General features: G+C 41.5%; 1 protein-coding gene across 3 annotated transcripts in view; it reads right to left on the minus strand.

Moving 5' to 3' along the window:
* Positions 1-27,832, minus strand: part of ZNF521 (zinc finger protein 521) — a 301,223-nt gene that overhangs the window by 26,692 nt on the left and 246,699 nt on the right. For all 3 annotated transcript variants that reach the window (XM_062201491.1, XM_062201490.1, XM_062201489.1), the window contains 2 exons: positions 6,062-6,193; positions 3,457-3,572 (listed from right to left, as the gene is read on the minus strand). In XM_062201491.1, coding sequence (XP_062057475.1) covers positions 3,457-3,572; positions 6,062-6,193 — 248 coding nt within the window. The remainder of the gene's footprint in view (positions 1-3,456; positions 3,573-6,061; positions 6,194-27,832) is intronic.

Consider the following 27,832-nt stretch of genomic DNA (forward strand, 5'->3'; position numbering starts at 1 on the left):
GACCTATGTGGTCTTTTGGACACTTCAAGGAGCTCTGGAAGGTCAAAACTATTTTCATAATAATCTTAGATACATGTTCTTTACAATTTCATACTGGAAGCTCTGAAGACAGAGGTGGGATAATGGATACCAAAATACAGTTAGAGAGCAGGCACACGTCCTAGGATTCTCCAGCACAGTGAGGGGACAACAGTTCACAATAGCCTGGTGTATTTTCAGAAGAACTGGTGAACAGAAGCTCAAAGACTCCAAACACAGAGAGGACAATGATATGGAAATGGGAATTTTCCTAGTTTGATCAGTATACATTATCTATATGTATTGAATGATCATACTGTACCCCATAAATAGGTATGAGCAGTGCATGTTAATAAATTTTAGAAAAACATATAATAGCCTTCCGTCCTTAAAAAGAAAGTATACAATGGAGTTGTCTAGAGCCCACATGATATGCAATGGTATCATTTCTCTGACAGTAAATAGCAAATGCATAAGTACAGTCTTCCATTTAATGCATTTCTAAGTTTTGATTTCTAATATGGAAAATATTGGTATGTAGTAAAAGACATAACAAAGCCCTTTGTGGTATTCAATAATTTTTAAGCATGTGGGGGTGGACATTTGTCATAGCTCTCAAGGTACTACGTGGGACATCTATAGCCCTGATGGAAGTGCTGGGGTTTAAGTCTCCTTTCTGTTTCCAATTCCAGCTTACTGCTATTGAGCACCCTGGGAAACAGGTGACAACTCAGGTAGTGGGGTCCCTGCCACCCATGTGAGAAACCTGGATTGAGTTCTAGGTTCCAGGCCTCATCCTGGTGCAGTCTCAGCTGTTACAGGCATTTGGGGTGTGAAATCAGCAGATAAGAGAGCTCTCTTTCTCTGTCTCCCAAATAAAACTCACTAACTAAATAAATGTTTCAAAAAATTTCTAAGAGGGGCCAGCACTGTGGCGTAACAGGTAAAGCCACCACCTGCAGTGCCGGAATCCCATATGGTAGCCGGTTCAAGTTCCGGATGCTCCACATCCCATCCAGCTCTCTGCTATGGCCTGGGAAAGTTGTACAAGATGGCCCAAATCCTTGGGCCCCTGCACCCACGTGGGAGACCTGGAAGAAGCTCCTGGCTTCTGGCTTTGGATCGGCACAGCTCTAGCCGTGGTGACCATCTGGGGAGTGAACCAGGGGATGGAAGCCTTCTCTCTCTGTGTCTCTGTCTCTCTAACTCTGCCTTTCAAATCAGTAAATACTTTCTTTAAAAAAAGTCCAAGAACGCAAAGCCACAATGAGATGAAAGAGTTTTAGAACAACTGGTTTATACTAATTGTAGAAAAAAGTGAACACTGTATGTTCCATGACTTCCTAAACTATACCAAAGAAACCTGGAGCCCTGCAGGAGGGACCTGGTTCTGTCTGCTCTGCATGGGCACAGCCCACCACTGCTATAAGTCTTTTTATTTATTTATTTATTTATTTATTTATTTTGACAGGCAGAGTTAGACAGTGAGAGAGAGAGAGAGAGAGAGAGAGAAAGGTCTTCCTTTTTCCGTTGGTTTACCCCCCACGTGGCCACTACAGCTGGTGTGTTACGGTCAGCATACTGTGCCAATCTGAAACCAGGAGCCAGGTGCTTCCTCCTGCCTCCCATGCGGGTGCAGGGCCTAAGGACCTGGGCCATCCTCCACTGCACTCCTGGGCCACAGCAGAGAGCTGGACTGGCAGAGGAGCAACCAGGACAGAATCCAGCGCCCTGACCAGGACTAGAACCCGGGGTGCCGGTGCCGCAGGCAGAGGATTAGCCTAGTGAGCCATGGCGCCGGCCGCTATATGTCTTTTAATGGAAGACATTGAAAGCATTGCCATGCTATAATCTAACACAGTACAAAAGCAGAAGTCTGTTGTAAACATCTTTTTTTCCAGAACATTATACAGACATCTGTCTCTACAGAATCTCTAAAACTTTGATTTAAATTATTACTTAATTCTGCTTTGCAGTTTAAGCACTAATTAACAGTATCACTAAAGCACACTGATTATATCCTTTATAGATTCATAAACCCCAAGCCAAAAATGACTTATTCTTTGACACCTATTGCAATAAGAATATAATATTTTCACAGAAATGTAGATTATCTTAATGAGACATACTTTTAAACAATAATCTGACTAGCTCATCTTGTAAATTCAGTCTGTGAACAGATGTGACAGAATTTTTAGAAATGACATACTTCAACAACTAAATGGTTCACTTATTTTTGCATATATTTTTCATTTCATCTGTTCACCTGTAGAATGATAACAGATGATACAGCACAAATTCCTCAATTGCATGATTTGTACACATATGGCTTCTCCAGAGGCCATGGAGCCACAAAACTGCCCCTGCCCTGCTATGGGGCACTGAGGAGTGGGTGGGCTTCACTTCTATCAGATTAACCAGTTCAGCTCCTCTTCTGTTTCAGGGGTCCGACATGAAAATTAATGGTACTTCCAATCTATCCTTTATACCTTTATTGTTAATAATAATGTTTATAATAAATAATTTTGACATCCATTCTGTTTTCCCTCACTGGTACCAACAAGATTTAACAAAAGGCTTGTTGCTCTTACTTCATTCCATCAGAAAATTTAGGTTAAGATACTATACCTATTTTCCAGATTAAGTAATAGGAATAATCTTATTTTCCTTTGACAATAAGTGAGATTTCTGCAATAGAATCCAAGCCTTTGAATCCTATTCTTAACAACAGCCTATTGCCAAGAATAATTTTTGGGCTTAATCCTTTTTATCTTTATTTATTATTTCATTTCTACCTTACAACAGCCCTGAAGTGTGTGAACTTTGCTATTTCTTCAAATTTGAGATTCAGAGAAGTTACAGCCCAAGGGTGATCTCGCATTTGACAAGTGGGATGCTCAAGGCTATGACCAACATCATTGGATACCCAGATTTTCAACTGTAAGGCTACTGTTAAGTAATAATTATTCCATTCTAGTAAATGGAAGAAATATATATGGGACACGAGTACAACCTCTTCCTTCTCTTTCCTTCTCCCTTCCAATTTTAAGCCCCTCAGGACAACAATAACCTGGACATCCATCCAGCTTGGAGCCCAGTGGGAACAGCACATGAATAAAACAAGACTTGAGAGAATGAGCATGACAAGCGAGGTGAATGATCCCACAGTCCAATAAACCTGACCCCTAAGTCTATCACACTGGGTCAGAAGGTCCAATTATAGGTCTGTTCTAGTTCTTTTTATGATTGACAGCAGCCAGAGGCAAAATGACTTTGGTGTCTATTAATCCAGTCTCTAATTTTCTCTTTGCCCCAGTACACACAAAGCATCATGGTGGCCCAGGGTGAGAGAGACAGTGAATCCAGATTTAAAATGCCCTTGTTTCCTGTATGAATAGCAACTGAGTTCAGTCCCAGTACACCCCATGAGGACATTACCTGCAGCTCTGTTTGGAAGAAAAACTTCTGTGGGCATTGTGTACAGTCATAGATCTTGTCTTCTTGTCCATGGGCGGAGAAAATGTGCTGCTGCAACTTGTTTGCTTGAACAAACACTGAAATGATAGAAAGAATGATGAACTTGGGCTTCTGAGCTTCTGAAGTGTGTTTGGCCGTTGACTCCTCCTGCACAGATGGAGCAGCCTGAAGGGTGCACAGAGGGCGCACCTGCTGGGTAGGCCTGGCTGCCGGAGACGCAGCGAGAGTGGAGGCGCACTGGCTCCTGGTTGGGTCTCTGGCTTTTGTTAAGATGCACTCTGCCGAGCACCCAATTCACCCCAACAGCTCCAAAGTAAAGGTTTATGGAGGCCCTGCTCCCCATAAATTTCTTTTAAAAATAAAGCAGAAAATTGTCAAATGCACAGCTCTGTCTCCATAGAAATGACTCCTATTTCTCAGCAACCCACAGGTTAAGAAATCATAGTTGCCAAAATCCTGTTTATTGTATTTGCCTAAAGTTATAGCTAGCAAACAGCTCTCTATTTAAATGTGTTAATGCTAAAAATTATATCCCACAGCTACTCTGGGGCACTGTCTAAAAATGTGAAACAGAACAGCAGGTAAATTCTCTTTGGATACTTTAAGATCAACTCAGCCTACACACCGAATGCAAGGGTTTCAATAATATAAACATGTTCAATTTTAATGACTACAAAACAAGGCCCTAAGACTGTGTAACAGTTTACCTAGGAGACATACTATTAATAATTAAATTGTATATGCCAGAGGCGGTGTTTGGGTTGGCAGAACTGACTTCTGATGGATGCCTGGTGCACTGTGACCTAAAAAAGTTTGCATCTACAATATTAATCTGTATAGGCAGGGAAAGGATTTATTAAAGATGTTGGCATTCGACTTTGACTCCACTCTAATCATTAAAATTATTCTAATTGCCAGCCAACCTAAAATATTAGAATATTGTTCTGGTGAGTCATACATTTTAATCACATTTCTCATTACCTTAAAAACTGCTCAGATTTCCTTTCCCACCTAACGCGCTTTCTATTGGAAGGTTGTTTTCTTTTTTTAAATTGTTATTTCTAAATTACTTCGAGACACACTGAAACAATTCAGGTCTGTCTGCACAGAAAATGCAGACTGTTCATGATTCATGTATTGTTGTCTCTATCCACATCAACAAAAGGAAACAGGGTTTTTATACAGCTTTGCAACTATTCTCCATATAACTTAATACATTTTATGAGGCTTCTGGCTACAACATGAAAGAACTGTTTTTACTGGGGAGTTTTAATCAGGAGGAGACCTATGACCCGGGCCTACTTTCTGAAGACTTATTATGAGCTTTTATAAAGGACCCAGACTCTTGACCTGTTGGGTCTTCGGATATAAGCTACTGATGGTAAAAAACAAACAAACAAACAAACAAAAAAAACAAACAAACAAAAAAAACATTTTAAAATACAAAAATCTGAAATAAATAAAAAAGAGTTCCAAAAGAGGGAAAGGTTGTGACTGATGGAATTATTGCACAAACAGGGCCGGGCTGGCTAATGTAGAAGGCAGAGCGACTGCCATGGTCAGCTAGTACTGTGCTCCTTGTACAATGGACAGGGCCCCTCTCCATTTTATTGCTTAACAGAAATCTATCAGCTGAATGCAGAGAAAGTAAACAATCAATGCTTGGAATTTTGCTGCTTTGCAAACAAAGTCGATTTTAAGTGGGAAAATATAATTAAAAGATAATTTTATTTTGGTGCAAAAAATGTTTAAACCTATGCGCAGATGTCTCAAATCTGCAATTTTCATACAATTCTTAAAGACACCTCACCCCCATGTATATGCATTTTCCTCCAGCCACATAAGGATTTTTCTAAAAGGTCATTGTTGTGGGGAATGCCAGAAACAAGTGAGACCATAGTTCAACCCCCCTGGGCTTCAAATGATTGTTTCTGATTGACATTTTGTTTTGTTTTGTTTTGCTGCTGACAGTTGAAATACTAAAGCATCTAATAAAAGCTACTTTTTAGCCACAAACATTTATATTCACTTTTACTTTAAAAAATCTAATTTTATAGAAAACACATATCTCATCCAATCTACTTTCTAGTTTGAAAAATTTGAGGGAGAATTTTAGCCATGTCTTTTTTATTTCTTGGGGAGAATGCCAGAAAATTCTCCAGGCTTAAGTAACAGACACGCGTTGACAGCATGGCCACACTCTGAGTTGAACACCTTGTGATTTAAAAGCAGCTTTGTGCAGGCAGCCTTAGCCTCGGTAACCTTTCAACATCGAGAGAAAAAAGTGAACACAACATGGATGTCGTTTTCCAAATGGAAAAGTGCAAACTTCTGAGAGAACTTCAAATGCCATTTGTTCATCCTGACAGTTAACCTTCCTGCCCATCTGAGCCTATAAGTAGTAGCAATCAATAATGCTAATATGCAGAAATCAAACATCTTCCCCCAAATTGCACCGAAGTCCTTTTCTGTAAAAGGCCATAGCAGTGGGAAGTAGGCTTTGGTGGGAGAGACATGATGTGGCCAGAACACTGCCCCCAGTGTTGTTCTGAGATGAGCTTCCTACCCGTAAAGCAGACTGGACACTTGAAGGTGCCTCCCATCCCTTCGAAGCTGTGCTCTATCAGGTGGCACTGGAGTTTGGCAGGGGAGTCGAAGGTCTGGCTGCAGAGTTTGCATTCGTGGTTCAGCCCTTCATCTGTTAAGCAAAAGACATGAACAGAAATGTGTTAATAAACCAGTGAGTGGATGATCACTGCATACATTAAACTATTCCCATCACCTGACATAAATATGTAGTAGTATGGATGGTTTCTGGTTAATTCACATTATTTATGAATTTTTTTAAATCAATTTTAAACATTGCTGGAATTAAAAATCCAAAGAGAATCAGAAGTCAGATTTTATCTTAGGGCTAATGCATTTTATTAAGCTTTTCAAGTATAATTAGTATGTCAATAATGAGGAATCTCATTTAGTTATCTTTGATTTTATAGGCTCTATATTTGCCAAGTCCTGAAATAAAGGACCCATAGAAAAGTGGGAAGCTTCTTCCTCAGTGTGTTGTCTCTGGTTTATCTAGAAGGTTCATGAAGTTTCTATTTCTCACCACAGGGTTTGCTGTGGTGTTCTCATTGACAGTCTTTCTATTTAGAAGACTTTCTGACAGGTGTAACATACTGGTAATGCTTGCAGTACCTTATCAAGGCTCTCTGCCCTGTGTCCTCAGTTCCCACACTCTTACCTTCCCTTCCCTTGATGCTACAGTTTAATTTTACCCCCAGATCCAGGCTCTGCCTGTCTTTCTCCAGAGCACTTTTATGAGCTCTGGGCTCATTTTTGACTTGTCCAGGATTGTGCTTTGATATCTTGGGAACAAGATGGTAGAAAAATATTTTGATGTACTGGCAATTGCGATATAAGCTGAAGACTTTGTGATAAAGATAAAAGCTCTGATTTTGATGTGGCTTTTTCCCCCCTCATTAAAAGCTTTGTGAAATTTAACATTTAGGTTGTCCTAACTTGTTTCAACCTGCCATCTGTAAGAAATGGGAACCAGGAGCACAGAACCAGCAGCCTGGTTAATACTCCATCAGAGCTCACTGTGGTCAGACTCTGCTGTTCGAAGGGCTTCCAGATATGAATTCATTTAATGTCACAACAACCTTGAGAGGACTATTATCATCAATCCTGTTTTACAGATGAGAAGATTGAGGCCCAGACAGTTTCAGTAAGTTTACACCGAATCCACAAGGACAATAACTGGAGGAGTCAGAACTAAAGCCCGGATTCAAATACAGACACTATGGACTCAAAGTCCCAAATGTTTACAGATATGCTAAGGCATACACCTGCTACTCTCAAGATTACTTATCAGGAGTAGTAAGTGGCAGGAGCCACACTTTAACATGGCTTGCTGTCAGGTTATCTTATTTGCAATGATTCTAATGCCACCAACAGAAGAGGGGCAGGTGTTTGGCTCTGTAGCTAAGATGTCACTTGTGATGCCAGCGTCTCCTATCAGAGTGCCTAGGTTTAAATCCAGGCTCTGTTGTCTCCATTCGGGCTCCCTGCTAACGCACACTGGGATGATGGCTCAAGTGGTTGCTTTCCTGCCCCAGCATGGGAGATCCAAATCGAGTTCCATGCTCCTACGTCGGCATGGCCCAGCCCCGGCCTGGCTCACATTCCATGTTGAGGGCATTTGTGGAGTGAATCATCAGATGGATTGTCTTTTCACCTTTCCAATACATAAAATTTTTTAAAAGTGCTATTAATGGATACCTGCATTAGATATCCTAGGTCTAGGGCGTGAAAGACATAGGCACATGGTGGGGGGAGGGTGGTTAACAAGTCTACACCCTGAAGTGATTTCCTTTCATTCAAGCACAACAGGCCTGTGCTAAGTACTTTGCTAGTTGATATCATTGGCAATACAAAGGCCCAGTTACACAGTGAGTTATTATTCGTTAACTAGGAGTAAAATCACTCTATTTGTATTCCTAATCTTTTTTCTCACACAAGTATGAGTCTTTAGAAGCAGAGGATTGGAATTTGTAAAAAGAGAAGCAAAGCACTAATTAAGCCACCCAGTACTGTCTACATTTCACAAGAGATAAAAACCTACTCTGTATTTGGGTGGCACAGTAAATTCCTTGATTATAATTATGTAAGAGGGAGTTTAATTGTGCATACTGACATGACAAGGGGTTATACAAAGGGCTTTAGGGATTATATAAGATCAAGGGTTTTTCATCTGTTCCTTTCTTTTATTTAACCCTAAAGTCATCAAAAATTTTCAAATTTCAGACAATAAGAAATATCCTAAACTCTATTTATTGTAGGGAATTGGATTAGCAAGTTAATCAGCAGAAATTATTGCCAAATTAAAACACTATCTACTTCCTCAATGCGTCATACCTTTATTTTGAATAGTAAGAAGAGAACTAAGAGTTTTAATCTCATTTTAAAATTATATCTGCTTCGTGCAAGAGCCAAGATGCAGCCTAGGGGTGGGAGCTGGTACATATTTCTTGCAGAGTTCGTAACTGCAATAGTTGTGAAGCAACCTGTATAGACTGGATGGGGTTTTTTTCTTGGAGATAATTGATTATTTATATGAACACAAAGTGAACTACGCATGTTTGGGTGTTCTAAAGAACACCCAAAATCTGATTTTATGGATATTTTCTTTGTAAAAAATAACAGAAGCAAAACTACATATTTATGTGTGTATGACTGGAAGAAAAATATTCCTACCATTTTTATTTATTTCTTACCCAAAGAAAAAAGAGGGTGCATCTTAAAATGTTAAATAATCCAAATTTAATCAAGTGAATTCATGCAGGTATTTAGGCATTATTAGCACATACTTGATTTTCACTTGTTTTACCTTTACTTGTGAGAGGACCAAGTGACAACAACGACAACACCACCCAGCATTTTCAGAACTCGTTTTTTTTTTTTTTTTTTTACCAGTTTAAAAGTACATTGTAATATAGAAAAAAATATCAGAAGTCCTATTGTATTTTCAAGTTATATAGTGAGGTCATATAAACTGACATCCTAGTTATATGGTGAGAGACAAGATATATGTGAGTGGTGACTCAGCCAATGATAAGATAAGCACAGCCCAGATGCTGGAGGCAGACAAGGAACACCTCTCTTCCCTGTGTTTACTTCCTTGCCCCACTTCCTCCCCCAACAGCTGTTTAACTTAGGTAGGGGTTAAATAATAATGAGTAAGACATGGGGACCCAAAACATTTTTACAATTGGTCAATATAACCCCTTTTCCACATTCTTAACTGGAGAGGGGCCTAGGCAGTAACAGGAAACTAATAAAATTTATATCTAGGAGGAATTTGAAAAGTGTAACCTGACCCAGAATCTCTGTTTACCTGTCTGTCTACACTTGTGCATCTTCCATATTTACCTCGTGTAAAGGTTTATTTGTTTATTCGAAAGTCAGAGTTACAGAGAAAGGAGGAGAGACAGAGAGATACTCCATCCACTGGTTTAGTTACCAAAAGGTCACAGTGGCCAGGGCTGGGCCAGGCCAAGACCAGGAGTCAGGAGCTTCTTCTGGGTCTCCCACATGGGTGGCAGGGGCCCAAGCACTTCGGCCATCATCCACTGCTTTCTCAGGCCATCAACAGGTTGATGGACTGGAAGTGCAGCAGCTGGGACACGAACTGGTACCCATATGGAATGCTGGCACCGCAGAGGGTGGCTTAACTCACTATGCCACAGCGGCGGCCCTAATTTTCAAAGAATTTCTAACAACCCTTAGTACTGAAGGGCTCTGGTGTTCCTTTTCAAATCCAGTGTTCATAAGGTGACTTAACACCATGGGTTTCAGGTGAACCTAAGACTTAGACACAGATTTTGCACACAAAGCCACAACTTACACTTCTCTTTCCCCTTCCTTTTTCCTAAAGGTGCCAAAAGGCTTAAAAATTCAATCAAAGTAACCATTTCTGCTCTCTGGAAAGGTAGTGGCTGACAGTAATTGGATAATACAGTCTGACTCATTTATTAAAAAGAGATTCTGAGTCAATTGATTTAATAACCATTCTAATATTCCATTAAGGATATAATAGGCTAGTGCAGCCCCATTTTTTTATTATTAAGGGTTATGGAGGGGATCTTCAGGTGCAACTTCTAGATTTTTCTTCCTCTTTTTGCTTATCTATATTCTCCAGGTTACTTAGAAATTTAAAGAGAAAAGAACCCCCTATCCTTTCTATAATGTATTGATAAAGATCAACTATAACAATGAAAATTTGATAGCCAAAAAAAGTTAGGAGGAAGTGTACCATATTCTGGAGGCTAGAAAAACTCCAGTGCTGCAGATTAGAATTAGGACGGAGAGCAGAAATGAGCACAAGGAAAGGGAAAACACAAACATCAGAGTACAAATTAGTGACCAGAAAGGAAGGAGTAGCAAGCTTTCTGTAAAAGCCGGCATCTTCCCAGAACCCACAGAAGAGCCTGCTCTGTTGTATGTGATGAGGGCACGTGTGTGCTTAACAATGTCATGTCAGTGGGGAGCCTTGGCCACCCAGGACATCCTGGAGGCCAGCAACCTCCTGTCCAGTCTCCCACTGCAAGGCATGACCAAAGACGCCTTGAACACAACTGAGAAATAATTTCACATGTACAGAAATTCCAACTACAATAATTATTTCCATGTGTTAATCTTCATTTACGTATGAACATAAATGTAAACAGGAATCAAGTCTACATAAAAGAGACTGATGCTAATGTAAATATTTATTCCAATATTAAATGTTTCAAAGGAGAGAATCTGCATACATAATTGGAGTACACCCTTGCTGCTTTAGTAGGGAACGTGACGATCATTTGCAAAACTTCGCACGCTAAGAACACAGTCTGCTTGTGGAAAGCCAGTTTGTTTCTCTCTCTCTCCAATTTCTAAAGCCTGGACCCATGTAACTATTAATGAGCCGGTTTGATAACAGGAGAAATAATAGTTACCATTTGGATGCTCAAACACAATTCAAGTTATGAGCTCCCACGTGGCAATTACCAGTTTAGCACAAGACACTGACATTTCAATATAAGCTTTAAACAAGAGAAACCCTTTAAGCAGCCTCCAGACCGTGTGTCCCATGTTTATACTCCTTTTCCTTCAATAAAAACAAAAATCTAGAGCAGCTACAAGCAAATGTTCAGTGGTTGACTTACACGCAGCTGTTATCCCAGGAATCACTGGGGGCCTGCTTCTATCGTCTGATCAACACCACAGCCATTACTGAGGACCAATTTGTAACGGTTTATAAGTAGAACTCCTTCTCTCATTCACCCTCGAGACTGGCCAGAAGGGTCCTCCAGCCTCTTCCAGTGTATAAATCTATAGGCTAAAGTCCACAGATAGAAACCCCTCCTGGTGCATCAGCATAGGCAGGGGCCAGACTTAAGAGCTCTGATCTGAGTAGGAGTCAACTCTCTGCCCTAGGAATCCAAAGAGAGGAGTCAAACGGCCTGCAGTTGTAATTTCTCTGCTTCGAATATGTGCACCACTATATCCATATATATATGTGTGTGTGTGTGTGTGTATTTTTTAAATCCAAGAAAACTATGCCCTAAACCAATTCCCAACCCCCCACGCTTTCCTTTGCTTCTCCTCTTCCCCGAGTTAATTTCCAAGCACAACATTTATAAGCCAGGGATCTGAGGAGTAACAAAGAAAAGGCATACATGACAAAACTCACCCCTCGGCTACGTTGGCTCACTCTAGAAACCAGGAGGAGAAAAATAGGCAGACTGCGCTGTAATTTGCCATGCACACAGCCATCACATTCTTTCTAGGTCCACAGCACCATGGCCACCGTAATTTGTTGCCTTGTGTGCCGCATATATTTCAGAACTGTAACACAAACTCGCTGAGGTGCTCATTTGGCAATGGAGACTATGACTTAGGCTTCAAAGTCTGCCGGTAGAAGATTCGTCATGGAGCCCTCCGAAAGTCAGGCACATGTGGACAGCACTGAGCATGTGTGAAGCTTTTTTGTTTGCTTTTCCACACCAGTTAAAAAGTTGTGCCCTTATTCTTTGGAGCGATTTAACATGAAAATGAATGTTGGATGACAACACCAGCAATCCCCCTGGCTTTGTTCATGGGCAATACAGGAATGCCTACCACTGTCAGTGTTTCTGTGCCACAGGAGAGGGGACCCTGAGACGCAAACATACAACTCTTACAGTAAGAAAGCACAAGAGTAAGTGAGCCAGCGCCGGGTACCTGTCTGCGCTCAAAGGGTCTAACCCTTAGGTAGCTCAAGAAAAGCCAAATGATAGACATCTCCCGTGTCTCCACCAGAATTCTACCCTCTAGGCTATCTACAAGGCGCAAGGCTACATTGAATGCAGTTGCTGACTGTTTTTTGGCCAATGGATTAAAGGTTACAATGCTTTTGGACTCTATAAGCAAAGCCACTGATGGTGACACTATTATTTCCCCTCTTGAACTTCTCATTATCAGCAGGGCTGGAGCAGGAGATGATTCAACTGGGATCGGCTGAATAGTACCCAGCAGATTTGAAAGAGCCCAGGGGTTGCCCAGATTCCCATAAACATCAGCAGCTTGGAAACCAGCAGGAGGTCCAGGTGTGTAGGAATGGGAGAGGCAGGCACAGGAATTTTAGATGCTCTCAGATGCAGTATCGTCCAATTCTTCGGCTGTTATTAAGGGGTTGTGAGAAGTACTTATTAGAATACTCTTGTGGAGGAGAAAACATTGGAACGTTGTTCAAACAATAAACAATGTAACAAACAATGCACCAAATAGGTGGCTTCCCCCCGCCCCCCCCCCCCCCCCCCGGCCGGGATAAGTGGCTGCGGTGCGGAACTGTAAAGCAAGCAGACTAGGGTATCTTCCACACTTGACCCATAACACACTGGCACCTCCAGTTCTTCTCTTCACTCTCTGAATTAAACATGCGCGCCACTGTTGAATTCTTAGTGAAAACATATAGTGACAGCAAATAGCTTTCACTGTAAAAACTGCACATGCTTTGTTTTATTAGAAAAAAATTTTTCTAAAAAGGGTAATGACAAAATCACTTTGAATGCCTCCTTCAAGAAAGAAACATACTTAACCAAGACAAGAAGGAGTGAGTGTTTCTTAGTAAAAATCTCAGTAGTCCTGGGAGGGGCATGGGTGGAGGATCATGATGACAATGAGGACTGAGATCAAGAATACTGGAACTGCACCCTCAGAGTCTACTTAGAAATTAGAGTTGGTTGGAAAAATTGAGCTTCTCGTGTAAAGCTTGCACTTCTGTCTACACCACTGGGCTCCACTGAAAGGGATCCAGTTTATGAGGTCAGTTTCTCCTCTCCTTTATTCCCACTTGAGTACAGGGAAGGATGCCTTTTTCTTGTAGAAAGTTTTCCACAACTACAGCTTTAATGCTGTTCTGTTCTCAGCCTTAACAGAAAGTTTGTAAGCACACAAAGGCAGGAAAGATTCACTTCCATTTTGCAAAACAGATTCATTGTACAGTATGATTGGAAAGAGCATGTTTCCAATGCATGCATTCCAGCTTTTGCCTTGCCTATTAAAGAGTGGTGGATGGCAGCCCAGGATATCTTCCTATCAAGACAGGGTCAAGAACCAAGCTTCGGATTGTTTACCATTTTTTGCTACAGGGCAAGTTTCAGGAGGGCAAGGATACTTGCTTTGCTCATTGATGTATGACAAATACCTAGAACAGTACATGGCTCATTGCTGGGATTCAATAAATACTGAGTTTACAGGGAATACAAGAGTACTTCCAAATAACTGATAAGTTGAATCAAAAGGTGTTTATTTTTGTGCAAAAAAACTGAAATCCATACATATGAAGGGTTTTCAAAAATTTCACACAAAAAAGTGCATATCATGGAAGAACTGTATGGATTCAAATTTTTTTTTGCATCGAAATAAATTTTACTTTTACTTTAAAAGTACCCTCACATATATTTAGCTAGTCCTATATCTAATCTTGTCAGGACAAAAGCCAAGACTGACACCAAAACAATATTATCAGTTGAGTTTCAAAAGCTGTTCCATTCCCATTAGGGCGGGTGTTTGGTGCCATGGTTAAGCCTCCACTTGGGCACCTGCAATTCATATCTTAGTGCATGGGTTTGAATCCCAGCTCTGCTTTTGATTCCAGCTTTCTGCTAATGTGCACCCCGGGAGGCAGCAGGTGATGGTTCATGTCGTTGGGCTCCTGTCACCCTTGTGAGAGACTTTGAGTTCTGGGCTCTAGCCTGGCCCTGTACCAACTGTTGCAGGCATTTGGGAAGTTGACCAGTGGATGAGAGATCTCTGTCTTTTTCTGTCTCTGTGCTTTCAAACAAAATAACTACCTATATAAATAAATTTTAAAGGCTGTATAACATAGCACGGTAGCCAAATTTACCCTACAGGGGTTGGCTTTATTACTTTCTGAAATAAGGTGAAAATATTCTGCAACTAAAGCATCAAGTAGCTATCTGATTTGTCAGCCCATCCTGGTAGCAAGATACTGATGAATGAAAATGTAACCCTTATTTCAAGGAGGAAAACGTTAGGTATTTTCTATCTGAAATACAGAAAAGTAGCATACAAAAGAGAGGATAATTGCATTTTTTGTTCCAAGTCGTACAGGAATTTCTGTATCACACACTCATGACCCCATAGCTCATGTTATAATCAATTTTTCTTAATGGGTTATATGTTTTTTATATCACAAAGCTTCATTTTTTTAAAAAGCTAATTGATTGAATCAGATATAAGTATTTGTTACAGTCTTTGCTTAAAATTTTTCTTGTTTGACATCAAATACCTATTTTTCCACACCCTCCATCTGAGACTTCTGGAGGAAGTACAGGTATATTTACCTTTGAGTATTGTATGAAAACACCCACAAATTGGTAAAATCGAAAGAGGATAGTTCATGCAGCATAAACTAAATGTGACCTTCTTTAAAGTTAAATCCACTGGGAAAACATCTTCGGGCACTGAGACACTGCAGTAGTCAATATTAATTCCACACAGCAGTGCCCGGCCACACTCACCACAGACGGGACAAAGCACTCATCAAGCATGTTTTTCTGTTACTGTGCTGAGTTTATGGCAAGGGCCAAGGTCTTTTTTTTTTTCTTATTCTTTTTTTTTTAATAATCTTCTTCTTGGCATAAAACCATTAGTTATCTGGAGGAGAAAGCCTCTAAACACTGGACAGCTCAAAAGCATGACTTGCCACTGCTGATGATTTCAAGAAGAAAGGAGAAAATACATATCAAATCAACAAAAAATGGAGTAAGGCTCAACAGCTGCTGTACATGTTACAGATCTCAGCCACCACGGGGAGGTATGTGCCCAAAGGCCTAAGATAAGAAGCTAGCTGGACATTTTCAAAGCTAATCACCTTTCTAAGGAACTACAGTGTTGATGACTTATTGTATATATGGTGTTGTCTCTCCAAAATCATGGTGTTCACCAAACACACAAGTCCTGTCTACAGTGGCTTTGGACATGTTAGGGAGGCCAGAATCTCTCTAGTTTCCAGGGGATTTTATCCTGTTTCTTCTCACTGTGTGGCAAGGCTGAGAAAACCATTAGGCAGCAATGTGAAAATCACAATACTACACATTATTTGCAAATGAGTCACATTTTTATTGTTCTACTGGTGTGACCTTAGAAAGTTGGCCTTGGAGCATAAAAAAAGGTAATGGCACGATAAGTGCAATAAGATTTCTAAAAACAGTTTATTGGAAATGTGCTGTGAAACTTGAATTCTTCTAATCAAACGATGCCACCCCTTAGAGAAATTGTCCTGTGCATTATTAAAGTGATATACTGCAGTACTAGTTAGAGCTCCATAACCTTTAAATTGCCTGATTGTAATTAAGGCCACTAGTTTTATTTAGGAAGGTTCAAGGAGGCTCAATTTAAGTTGGCTTAACTAGTGTGAATTTAATGTCACACTGCCAGAGGCAGAGGAGCTCTCCGGCCGGCTGCTGCATGGCACCTGCAGCTGGAGGGTCACAAGTTCTAAATCACGCTCGGCTTTAAAAACAACAGCGACCCCTAAGTGGCTGGGTGCCTGTAAGTACACATCCTCACCTCTCAACAGCATGCATTCAGTCACTGGTTCAGTCATTGCATAAACTGCCAGTTCCCCAACTTGGGAATCTACATGCAATTTTTTTATAGTGTGAATAGAAAAGGGTTGTAGTTGTTCTTAAGGGCATAATGACCACTTTCATGGAAAGGAGGGGCTTCGGGCGATGTCCAATTAGCAGTAATGATTTCACATGAAATGTGCACGTAACGAAGTTGTAAAGACAGGAATGTTATTATAAAGAAAGTCTAAGGAGGAGAATTTGTAGTTAGGAATATGAGGAGAACTTTGGCCATTGAATGGGGTGCTGAGAACAACATATACACTTCACTGAACAGGCAGCAAATCAGGGACTGAAACCAAAGATGAGAGAAAACGAAGGTACTCAAAGCACAGACCTGAGACAGCAAAGGGCAGCAGTGGAGGAAAGAACACACTCCAAGATTTGACCCACGTTCAAAATTTTACTGGATGTGAACTCAAAAGCATTCATCTCTGGATAGAATGCTGGCAATTTCCTGTAGCTCCAACAGCAATAATGATAAATGAATTTCTTTAGAGCCAAGTGGCTCAAGCCGCCAACGACGTTACCACTATATAATTAATAACAATAAGCAATTAAAGAGAACAGCAGGTTACAGCTATAAGGTGTCAAAATATATTAGCAAAGGAAAATACTGCAATAGCACACTTCAGAGAAAAATAAACATACGGCATGTGAATCCACATATAGCATCTTCATCCAGACTGGATTTTGGGTAAAGCTTTTATGCTTGAAGAAAAATAGAGGATGACATAAAACTACTGTAAGGTGATTAGCATCCCTCCAAAACCAAATAATGCTCCCCACGCTCAGGGAAATAGAAAACGTGATATGGGAAATGTGATTTTGAAGGCACAGGAGAGTTGGCTGACCACTATTTGCCATTATCCATTTACTAAGAAATATTCTAATAAATACCACACAAAACTATTTGTTGGCTCCAGTATTTTCAAAGATCCTGGAACATTTGGCTTTTCCCTATAAAACAGAGGAGAAGCAATAAACAAGGAAAGTATAGGGAAAAAAATGTAAGGGCCAACGGTGTATATTTAGTTAAAAGCTGGAGCATTTAATAAAAGTTAGAAAGGACTTTGGAGACGAACTATGGACTTGTTTAAAAGTTGAGAAAATTGAGCTGAAAGATATCAACAACATGCCAACGACACAAAAGAATTACAGTCGTGGCCAGTAATAGAATCAAGCTTCTTGGATCCAAGACTCCATCGGTACTGTCCTACCAAACCCTCACTGAAAAAAGTTTTCTAAGTACGAATCCTGAAGTTGTCAACGAAACAAAACTGTTGACTGTTTTTTGGATTTCTTATTAATGTGCCAGGAGCTATTCCCATTTCCATGACACTGGGCTGCTCCTTTGCTCCCAGACAAACCCAGGTCCAAATTTATTCCTGTCCACCTCACCCTGTCTGTCCTAAGCAACTACTTTTAAAGCTTCTCTTGCCCAGGAAAAGCTTTCTTTTCCCTTTAGGAAATCAAAGCCTTGGCTAATATGTAGCACCTGTTTTTGTGAACTGAGACATTTGGTAATGGAAAGTTGAATTCCCCCTATTTTCAGATTTTCCAGAGGGACCTGAACACCATTCTCAGCACAGTGCCCTGGCCTGAGCTGTCAACCTGGAAGAAGCATTCTTGATTGTACAAGCTATGATGTAGTGGATGGTGGCTGATGTTTTCTCGTGCTGGCAATGATGCAATGATTTGGTTACACTGTCACCTGGAACCCTGTGGAGCAGAGTTTGAGTCCCCCTTTAAGGAACTACAGTTATTCAGAAACTAAGGCTGGTTCCTTATCACTGCTCTGTCACAGCTACTTGTCCTTCTGTATGCATTTCCTGGTATAGTGTTAAATTGAGTATCTGGGAAAATCCGAGACTACCTGCCCATTCTGAAATGTATGGCTTACTAAAAAGGTAACCCCACACTTATGTATGGAAAAGAGGTTGGCTCAATCTCTTCCTAACCTACCTTTGTCTCTTGAGCATCATTCTGGGTTATGCTAGCACATGTAGACACTATTTGCTGAAGCCAATATGTTCTTGGCATACCAATGAATCATACTCACTTCTATTTCCTTCTGCTGTCTCCTGTCAGTCAAGAACAATGTGAGAGAGTTATTACCCACTGGAATGGGTAGAGAGGAGAGGAAGGGAGGAAAGAAAGAAGGAAGGAAGCACAAAACAGTTACACTTGGACAAAGATTTCTATCTCATATCTACTTGATTTTAAAGTGTAGCAAAGAAGTAGATATCTCGACGTGTTCTGTTAGTTCAAAAACTGGAGCCAGACTATGAAATAGGGCCTAACAAAAATCCTGGATTAGTTACTAAGTGTATCTGTTAAATGAAGAATGGGACATAATAATTATGGCTAGCTCTTTCTCAGATAGTAATTCCTTACATTACTGTCTGCAAAGCTATTAAATATCTCCCAGACTATAATGCTAAATTATAAAGATGCTTTGGGCACAATAAATTTTTAATCTCCTATCTTTATGACAATTTTTCTAAAACCTGAACTAGCCTATTCAAGATTTGTTTTAAAAATTTAAAAATTGTATACTGTGTCAATATAATGAAGGCTTATAATGGATCTCTTACCTTAAAAGGAAATCTACTGAAATAATATCACTAAAATATCTGCCAGTGGCCTTAAACATTAGATATATTAAAAGTTCTGCTCTGCTTGCATGATTTGTGATGCAATCAACATAGAATTCCAATGCTATCTTAAATAGTCTACATAGAAGTCTGATATGCACCAGTATAAGGTTCTTAAGGTTTATTAATTTGAAAGGCAGAGTGACAGACAAAGATCTTCCATTTGCTGGTTCACTCCCCAAATGGCCGCAACAACCAGGGCTGGACCAGGCTAAAGCCAGGAGCCAGGAACTCCATTCAGGCCTCCCATTTGGGTTGCATGGACTCAAATACTTGAGCCATCATCTGCTGCCTTCCCAGGTGCATTATCAGAGAGCTGGATTGGAAAGCAGAGTAGCTGGGACTTGAACTGATGCTCTGAGATAAGATGAGGTATAAGCTGTTGTGTCCTAACGCCCACCTCCACTGTAAAGTTTATGTCTTTCCTCAGTGCATGTTATATTTGGCTCTCCTCTTAGTTTCATTCTTAGTAAATAAAAACATCAAAGTCTAGGTCAGAAGGTGAGCTATAGTGATGCTAGGGCCTCTTACACCTCATTTTCTTCTGAAAAACAGTAGCGATATTTGGTTTTTTTGAATACAAGAAAATTGGCAAGAGAATTTTTATATTTGACGATCTGAGAAAAGTGTATACTTTATATAATTTTGTAGGATAGCAATTATTGGATAAACTAGGCCAGGTATGGTCCAATCTGAACCAGCAATGAAAATTTTAAATATTGAAGGAAAGACAAGTTGAGAAATTAGAACAGGAATAGGTAACAACAACAGCATTGTTATAACGATGCATAAAACAATACATTTCATATTTAGCATATGTTCAACCAATATTTTAGCATATTTTCAACCAACAGCAATAACTTAGCACCCATCAATCCTTATTATTAGAGAAAAATGTCTAGTAACAAAATAAATTTTCCTCCCTGGCATGGGAAGAGAAGTCTCTTTAACTAAAGACTGACCTCACCCACTACAAAGAATTAAAAAATATAACTGGATCAGGCATAATGATGGCTGTCTCAGGAAGAGAGCAGATGATTGATAGGAGGTAGAAGAGTATTTTGGCACCTTCTTCTATCTCCTATAATAATACAGTTGGACACCTCTAAAAGGAAATATCAGGACAAGTGAAACAATGCACCTGAGTGACACACTGGATCTAGAATCTGGGCATCTCTTTCGAAAGGAATGTTAGAAATTTTGTCTGAAAGTGATAACAACTGGGAAATACCAAATCAAAGTAGTCACTGTGGCCTTACCTCACCCGATTAGATCTAAATGTGATCTCATCTACTACAAAAGATCATACTTTGTGATCAGGCCAATATACTGTTTAAAGGCAAGACACAGAATGAAGTGTCTACACCATTCAGACGCACACATCCTCTGATTTGGAAGGTCCCACCATCAGGAGGCTCTTATCACTAGAAGAGGATTATAATGGTACCTTTCCTCCCATTATCTCTGCCTGAGGATGAGGTTGGGTAGAACAACCATGTATTCATACGACCTTTGACAATTTCACATCGCCACATCGGTAAACACACTGACTCTTGGCTAATCCACTCAGTAACACGGATTGGTCCAGGTAATCTGAATCCTCCAAAAAGCTCAACTGATTTGCTCAAACTCGGTCTGAGCACAGGTAGTTTTTCTGGGCCCAATTCTGGGTTTAGGGTCCAAGTTAGCAGGAAGAAAACGAACAACATTTCAGTCTGGAGCCAAGTTTTTAGTTAAATCATCTATGATATTTAGTTTGCTGGGGCTCCATGGTTTGGAAGATATGGAAAAGATCCTCTAGCAACTTGTGCTGGTAATGTGTGCTAGTTAGGGTGGTGAATGGTAATACAGAGAAAAACTAAAAAATATACTTTCAGCTTGGGCCTTTCTGACTACCCTAATGGTATATTTCAGTGTCCTTTTACAGTCTGATTAAGGCCAAAAATATGACACCCTTTTTATCGTCGCTGTCATTTTCAAGTTCATCAAGATTTAGTTCAAAACTTGGCATTCCACAATCTGACTAATACATGAAGAAATAACATATTTCAATTTTGCTGTTATGGGTATGAAAACTGATATGATTCATTTTATTAACAAAACCTGTTTTTAAAAACCAAAAAATGTCATTATTTTCAAACTGTGTGAAACAAGGCAGAATCATTTGTTTCCAACAAATGGTACCAGTTAAAAGCTCTTTTCTCTTTCTCATGTGGAGAGTTACACATAGACTGTTAAATTTAACTTACTGAGTTGATTTGGAAAATACCAAGAAAACCATACACTCTACAGCTCAAATGACTGGAGTTAACGAAAACAAACAAACCCTCCCCAGCCCCCAGAAATGTAAATAAAAAGTTAGATTTCCCTGTACTACATTTGATTGCATTAATTGATGTTTAAAAAAAATTGGTTGAAAATAAAGCCCAGCAGTAGCATTTTTCTTTCCTAAATCACAATAGCAGCACATTACAAACATTACCAAAAGGTCCCCTGGCACGATTGTAAAGTTCCACTCTGGCAGGAAAATGCATCTACTGTGTGTTCTGTTTTCATCTCCACCCTCCCAAACATATAGGAAAGCAGGTCACAAATGCAATTAAGCCTGCTTGCATATTGCTTAAATATTAATTCCCAATGAATACTTCGAAACTGAATGGTCAACCACTGAATCTTTTTTTAATACTATGTACAAAGCCTTTTATTCTCAAACAGAGCTTGAACTCTGAAAGCAGGCAAGCCATTACTATTGAGTGCAATTTTGCAATCTACCATCTTTCCACTGTCACAAAAGTTGCTTCCACAGTAGGAGAGACATTCCTGGTACACAAGGCATGCATCTGGTAGACCTGGCTATCAGCAAACTTAGGCCTTCACCACAGGCTTATGCTCATTATTTATACTGTAGTAGGTAGAAGAGAGGGATAATTTGTAAAAATCATCATGGGCATTACGCCCAAAGTGCTTCTTCCCATGCAACATGGTAGAGGGGCTTTAGGGTCTCAGACTCTGGATTCACTCAGTAGGATGCCGAACTCTGCCAGCAACATGCTGTGTCATCTCACACAGGTTATTTAATCCTGCCTTACTGACTTCGATTAAGTGAGGGTATCAAGTACTTCTGTCATAGGATTGAAGAAGCAAGACTCAGTCAAGATAATATACATCAAGTACTTAGCACAACACCTGGCCTGCCATGACACTCAGTAAATATTAGCAATTCTTGTTACTAAGCATGAAACAAGTGTTTTTTTCCATTTGTTGAAATAATATCAATATTATCAATAATATCAAGTGATTGTTAAAATAAACTTAGTTATTTGAGAGGCAGAGAGAGAGAGAGAGAGAATAGGGAAGACCACATGTGCTTCCATCTGCTGGTTCACTCGGCACTAAATTTCCACCAACAGCCTGGACTAGGCCTGGCTGAAGCTGAGAGCTAGCAAGGCAATCCCGGTCTACCCCACTGGTGGCTGGGACCCAGTGACACGGGCCATCTGCTGCTTCCTCTGAGGGCCTGCAGAAGCAGGAAGCGGGAATCAGAAGGGAAGCTGGGACTCGAACCTAGGCACTCCAATGTGGACGTGGGCAGCCTAACCCAAGTCTTAATGGCTAGGCCAAACCCCTCAAGTGTTCTGAACCTTTGGAATTAATTTACTCATTTTGTTCCTCGACATCTTTCCTCTTCCCCTTCATACAGGAAAACGAGGGAAGAAGCGAAGTCGAAGGCTGTGGGGCAGAGAAGAGCACTGGTTGCCGGGTATTCAGACACAGCTGCACGGAAGTCATTCCCCTCTGTGGGCAGTTGTGTCAGCGACCCCAGTGCAACACCAGGACAGTGGCTCCAAGGGCAGAAACTGAGGCTGCTCCCCTGAGCGGCCTCTGGGAGAGGTGGGCCTGTCTCTCCTGCCCCTTGGCTCCCAGCGAGGTGTCACCCTGGCCAGGCTCCTAGACATGTGGGTGGACTGGAGCAAGTCCAGCAGAGACCTTTTGTTAGTGTTTAACTTAACCCAGACATTTATGAGGAAATCCCAACATATGGTAACGATAAACTTTAAAACAATACTCAGAAGATGTTAATGCTGTGAAATTATCCACTTTTGAGAACGCCTTCTCAAGGCACTGCCGCCTTCCCCCCAATCCCTCCCTCCCCCGCCCCGACACCGTGTATGTGTGTGTGTGTGTGACTTCGGGTGCACAAGCACTTGCACATAGCGGGGGGAGGGGAGGGGCCATCCATCGGTGTGTTTGTGGGACTGAGGTGGAGATGCAGCTGGGGAATGAGGAGGAGCAGCACGGCTTCAGTGGGAACGAGCTGCCACAGCGTCTGCTGTTCCTTGGTGGCCACAGGCCCCTGTCACGTCCCTTTCCCTCCTTCAGAGTTGATCTCTCCTCTGCATGCCCAGTGTCCTTTATGGGGATCTCAGGGCAGAGGTCACAGCCCCTGGCCCAGCGTACATGGATACCTTGGTCTCCCCACAAGATGCATTCTTGCTGGCTGACCTGCATCACTGACTAAGGCATCTTCTCAAGACAACGGTGGTTTTTTTTTTTTTTTTTCTTTAGTTTTTGTTTGGTTAAATGAATGTGTGGCTGGGGAAGAAGAGAGAAGGAGGGAGGGAAAAAGGCAGAAGACCACTTTGGTGAAGCTCCTGGGTTGTGAAGGATTCTGAGGTCAGTCATGGACTGGGCAGGAGTACATAGTTCTCTGTGGTTTCCCAAACAATCCAACATGGAGTCCGAGAGCCTTCCTCAAATGCGTATCACTTCTCTACCAGCGATGTGCCCCTTGCCCAGCTCTCTAAACTTCGAAGTCCAAAAGATTTATAAATAAAAGGAATTGTGTGGATAACCCTCTTCCTTGTACCTATTTCTGTCTTATCAGCGACACTACTTTCCCTTTTTTTGTAGCAGGGCCTCCTTACTGCCTGCTAATGTTCTGGTCAACTCCATTTTCTCTTAAGAAGCAGAGAAACGGTTCCCTCTGCATTCTACACTGAGCTGCTACTGTTTCCCAGGTACTGACCTCTACTTAGTCCTCCCTGCAATGGTTTCTTTGTTTTATGACATATCCAGGAGGGAGAAGGGCATCAAAAGGATGGTCTTAATCAGCACTCAGATGCCACACTGTCCCCACTCATCTGTGAGCCATCCCAATGGTCTCTCTTTAGACAGCCACTTCATTGGAACCTCTAGATAATTACAGGATATTAGAAGTTGATGGGTTTAAAAAGAAATCCTGAGGACGGGTCGGATTTTTAAAACTCAACAATTACTAAGGGAAACTACATTTCAAAAGTGTGCAGGAGACAGCTGCTCGGGTGTCTGCATTCGGCTAGTCTCTGAAGACCGCTCCCCCTTAGCCAACTACCAGGGTGTCTGGCCAGCTGTTCTCCGTAAAACTGACACCCCTGGTCAGGAAAGAGGTGCCTGGCGCCGTGTGTGCACTGGGTGCTGCTTCTCTTTTTAAGGGGCTAAACTGCCTGTTCATTAGCCTCTGCAACTCTCGCGTTCCCAGGCACACGCTTGGGTCTTCTCATTAGCACTGAATTCGCTGCCTCTAAGAAGAGCACAGATGTCAGGCAGGCCTGACCCAATATCTGGCTGATCAGATGCTGTTTACTCTCCTAAGCCCGAGGTTTCAGCGCGTCTTGAGACGAGGCGGTGGGGGTGGTGGGATGGGGGGATTCTGCTCTGGCTCTCCTAGTGGTGGCGGAGTAATGGAATGCATGACAGGCTCGCAAATGGCCTGAGCCCACGGCTGGCCACGAACCCACAGGAGCAGAGAGGCTGCTGTTTTTTGCAGGCAGCTTCCCTAAAGGACAAAGGGTGCAGATTGCTTGTTGGGAAACAAAAGTGTGCAGGAGGCTTTGGTGCCCTGGAGCTCCCCAGCAGGCCGCGGCACCCTCAGCCTGGGGCAAATGGCCCACTCTCTAGTACCCTTCAGAAAATGTTCTTTGTATGGAATTAAATAAATAAGTAAAAAAAAAAAAAGCGCATACATACATGCATACATACATACAAATCTGAAATGAACCTCTTTAATAATTGCAAGAAATCATCTCAGCTCGTGGATGGAGCGGTCGTTAGGGGCCTGTGACAAAGGGGCCTCTGGGTTTTCTCTCTACCTTTGATCTGCATTATGAAATGTTAATGCTCAGCCCATCGGAGCCCCTTCTAGAACCGCACCCTTCCTCCAAAGACGTCCGCCCGCCCGCTGCAGCGTCCACTCGGCTTCTCCGTTTATACTCAAGTGCTGACCTACAGCTCACGCCCAGAAGCACTGGCATTTTTAAACAGGACGACCTAAACGGCTAAATAAAATTTATTGCTGATCAAAGAGCACAGCCGAGATTAAACTGTGGCCATTTCACAACCCACTCCCATCCGTGCATCTTGACATCTGCGTGCACTTTACGCAGCAAACTTCACTCTATGCCTTGTGTCTCTGGGAGGCGATGTGGGGTGGGGGGGAGTGGCCACCGAAGCTATCGTGTTGTGTTGATTAGGTAGGAACAACCACAAGCACATATTTTGATATCTCTATTAACAGCCTGTTCATGTCTAACTGCAAAACTTGGTTGCACTTCTTTCACCATCTTTGCCCAAGACAGACCAGTAAACACAATTCCTCTCTCTATAATTAGCCTTTTCTCTGAGGGCCCTGAAGTAAGTCTGCATGCCGTAGATTTAATATCCAGTGCTATATCCATATGTGCTGCCCTTGCCTGGTCCCAGAGCATATAAACTCCCCTATTAGCAGCCTTGACTGCTTAATTATGCAGATTTTTTTTGTACCCGCCTGCCTGTAAAATTACTGTGTCTAACCTTTTTTTTTTTTTCCCTCTTTGCACCATGCTGGCCATTCTAATGAAATCGGCATAGGGGAAAGGGCCTGATTTGCAGTTATGGAGGCTGGATCGCACTGGCAATCTGTCCTTAGTGGGAGTTACAAAAGAAGTCAAATGCCTTCATCTGGTTCTACCCTATCATCCCCAAGGTGATTGAGTTCACTTCCCGATGCTTCCCAAGTTTTCCTCGGGCTGTCCAATCAGCAGGTCCACCAGGGAGCCCAGCCTAGCTTGCAACAGTCTCTGTATCTAGTTACAGCCCCACCAGGGACAGTCAACCATCCACCCCCAAGCCTTCAGATGAAAACCTTTTCTAACAAGGCCGCCTAGCGCCAATGAAATAACACACATCTGCATATCCACTGGGTCCCATGTTTCTTGTGCTCATGGATTATGTATCTTGCAGCCTCTAATAAAGAAATGCAGTTCTTTGTTTAATGTTTATCTTGTGCTTGTTAAGCAAATGCTAATGTTGTATCAGAATGCTTTAGTGCTATTTGGGTTTTTGGTGATTTACTACAAGACAATCTGCTGTGAAGTAAATTTAGAGAGGGAGAAAAGGGGAAAAAATCATTCTGGTTGAAAGGGAGAAAAAGAAAAAGGTTTGACAGAAAAATCAAGCAGAAGGGAACCGAGAGAGTGGAGAGAAGGGAGAAGGGAGAGTGCACTCCAGAGGCAACAAAAAGCCTGAGATGGAGACACACAGGCGGATGGAGAGACAGACACCCAGGCACACATATACACACACACACACAGCTGGGGGTCAGGAGAGAGCAGGGCCCTACATAAATCCCCCAGAGCCAGGCTGACATACCCACTTTCTCTCTGGACAGTTTGAGACTCAAAGCTAGAGAATAAACCTAGCACATTTCCAAACGGGATGAGATGATAACTTCCCCTTCAGTGCTAAGGTAAACAGTGTCCTGAAGGGTAAACAAAAAATAAAAAAGGCTTTTTTTTGTTGTCTGCCTTTGTGCCCTGATGGTTGGTACTGTGCACTGTTATTCACAGACCACAGGGAAGCCCTAAATTTAATTGTTCATGCCAGCTCTGCTAGAAATAGGCAAAAATAATCAGAACCTCCCTCCTCCCAATTTCAGGGAGAGGTGGGGGCTGGGGAAAAAGCAAAGAGGGTGGCAGCTTGAAAGCTGATGAATGAATGCCCTTTATTTATCCTTTGGCAAGATGGGATATGGATATCCACAGTGCAAACCTTTCCTGCCTGCCTTCCGATGCTGCAACACCGGTAGGGAAGACAGTGTCATTTTTACACCGAGAGATTACACATTTCCACACTTCTCGACATTTTTGATAGGAGAGGTCATAATGCAATTCACTGAAAGTAAAATGGGGGAAAATTGAGGCTTATATATTCTAAAATTGCAGCTGTTATAATTTGACAACAGCATGTGAGGGCCATGAGGTCTTAGATTTCTGTGTTTTGTGCTGTGCAAAGACTAATTGTTAAGATATGTTGGCAGAGAAAAGAGAATGGTAGGTAGGATAAACAAGTATTTTTGCTCAGGAAGTTCACTTGTCACAAATCATAGTCTTTTCTTTTTTGTGCTCTCTGCACTTCACAAAATAAATCAATATATTTCCAAAAGGGTGAAAAAACTCTAAGTGGGTAAATGAAAAGCAAACATCTACCACACAAATACACACTCTGGCAAGTGAAAATTACATCCACGTAGAAGAAAGCCATATTAGCTTTCTTCTTGGGTAAACACCTCTCTCCTTAACACACTGTAGAAGCTGAGGATAAATTCAGAGTTCGTGATTAATGCAATTAATTACAAGCACTCTGCTTCTTCAGACATACTTCAGTGATGTCACAGAACTTTCTATTAAAAGTGCTAGCCTCTGCCTTGGAACGTATTTGTATAATATACTTTACTCCTGGTGAAAAAAATCTTGAATGCTTGTTTCACTTTTCGTCAGAACATTCTAGTGATGTCCTGCTGATATATGAAGGCAAAGCTTAGAGTTCTAGCAATGGACACATCAGAACGACAGTGCAGGCATCCATTTGCTACCTCAATAACAGGAAATCTCAGTCTGGGGTTCCCAAAACTATTACCTCTTGAGTCCTCTATGGCTCTCTGCAGAGAGTGAAGCTTAATTACTGCTGGGGGACATGGCTTGGGGA

Source organism: Lepus europaeus, chromosome 9, assembly GCF_033115175.1.
Source record: "Lepus europaeus isolate LE1 chromosome 9, mLepTim1.pri, whole genome shotgun sequence".
Classification (NCBI taxonomy): Eukaryota; Metazoa; Chordata; class Mammalia; order Lagomorpha; family Leporidae; genus Lepus; species Lepus europaeus.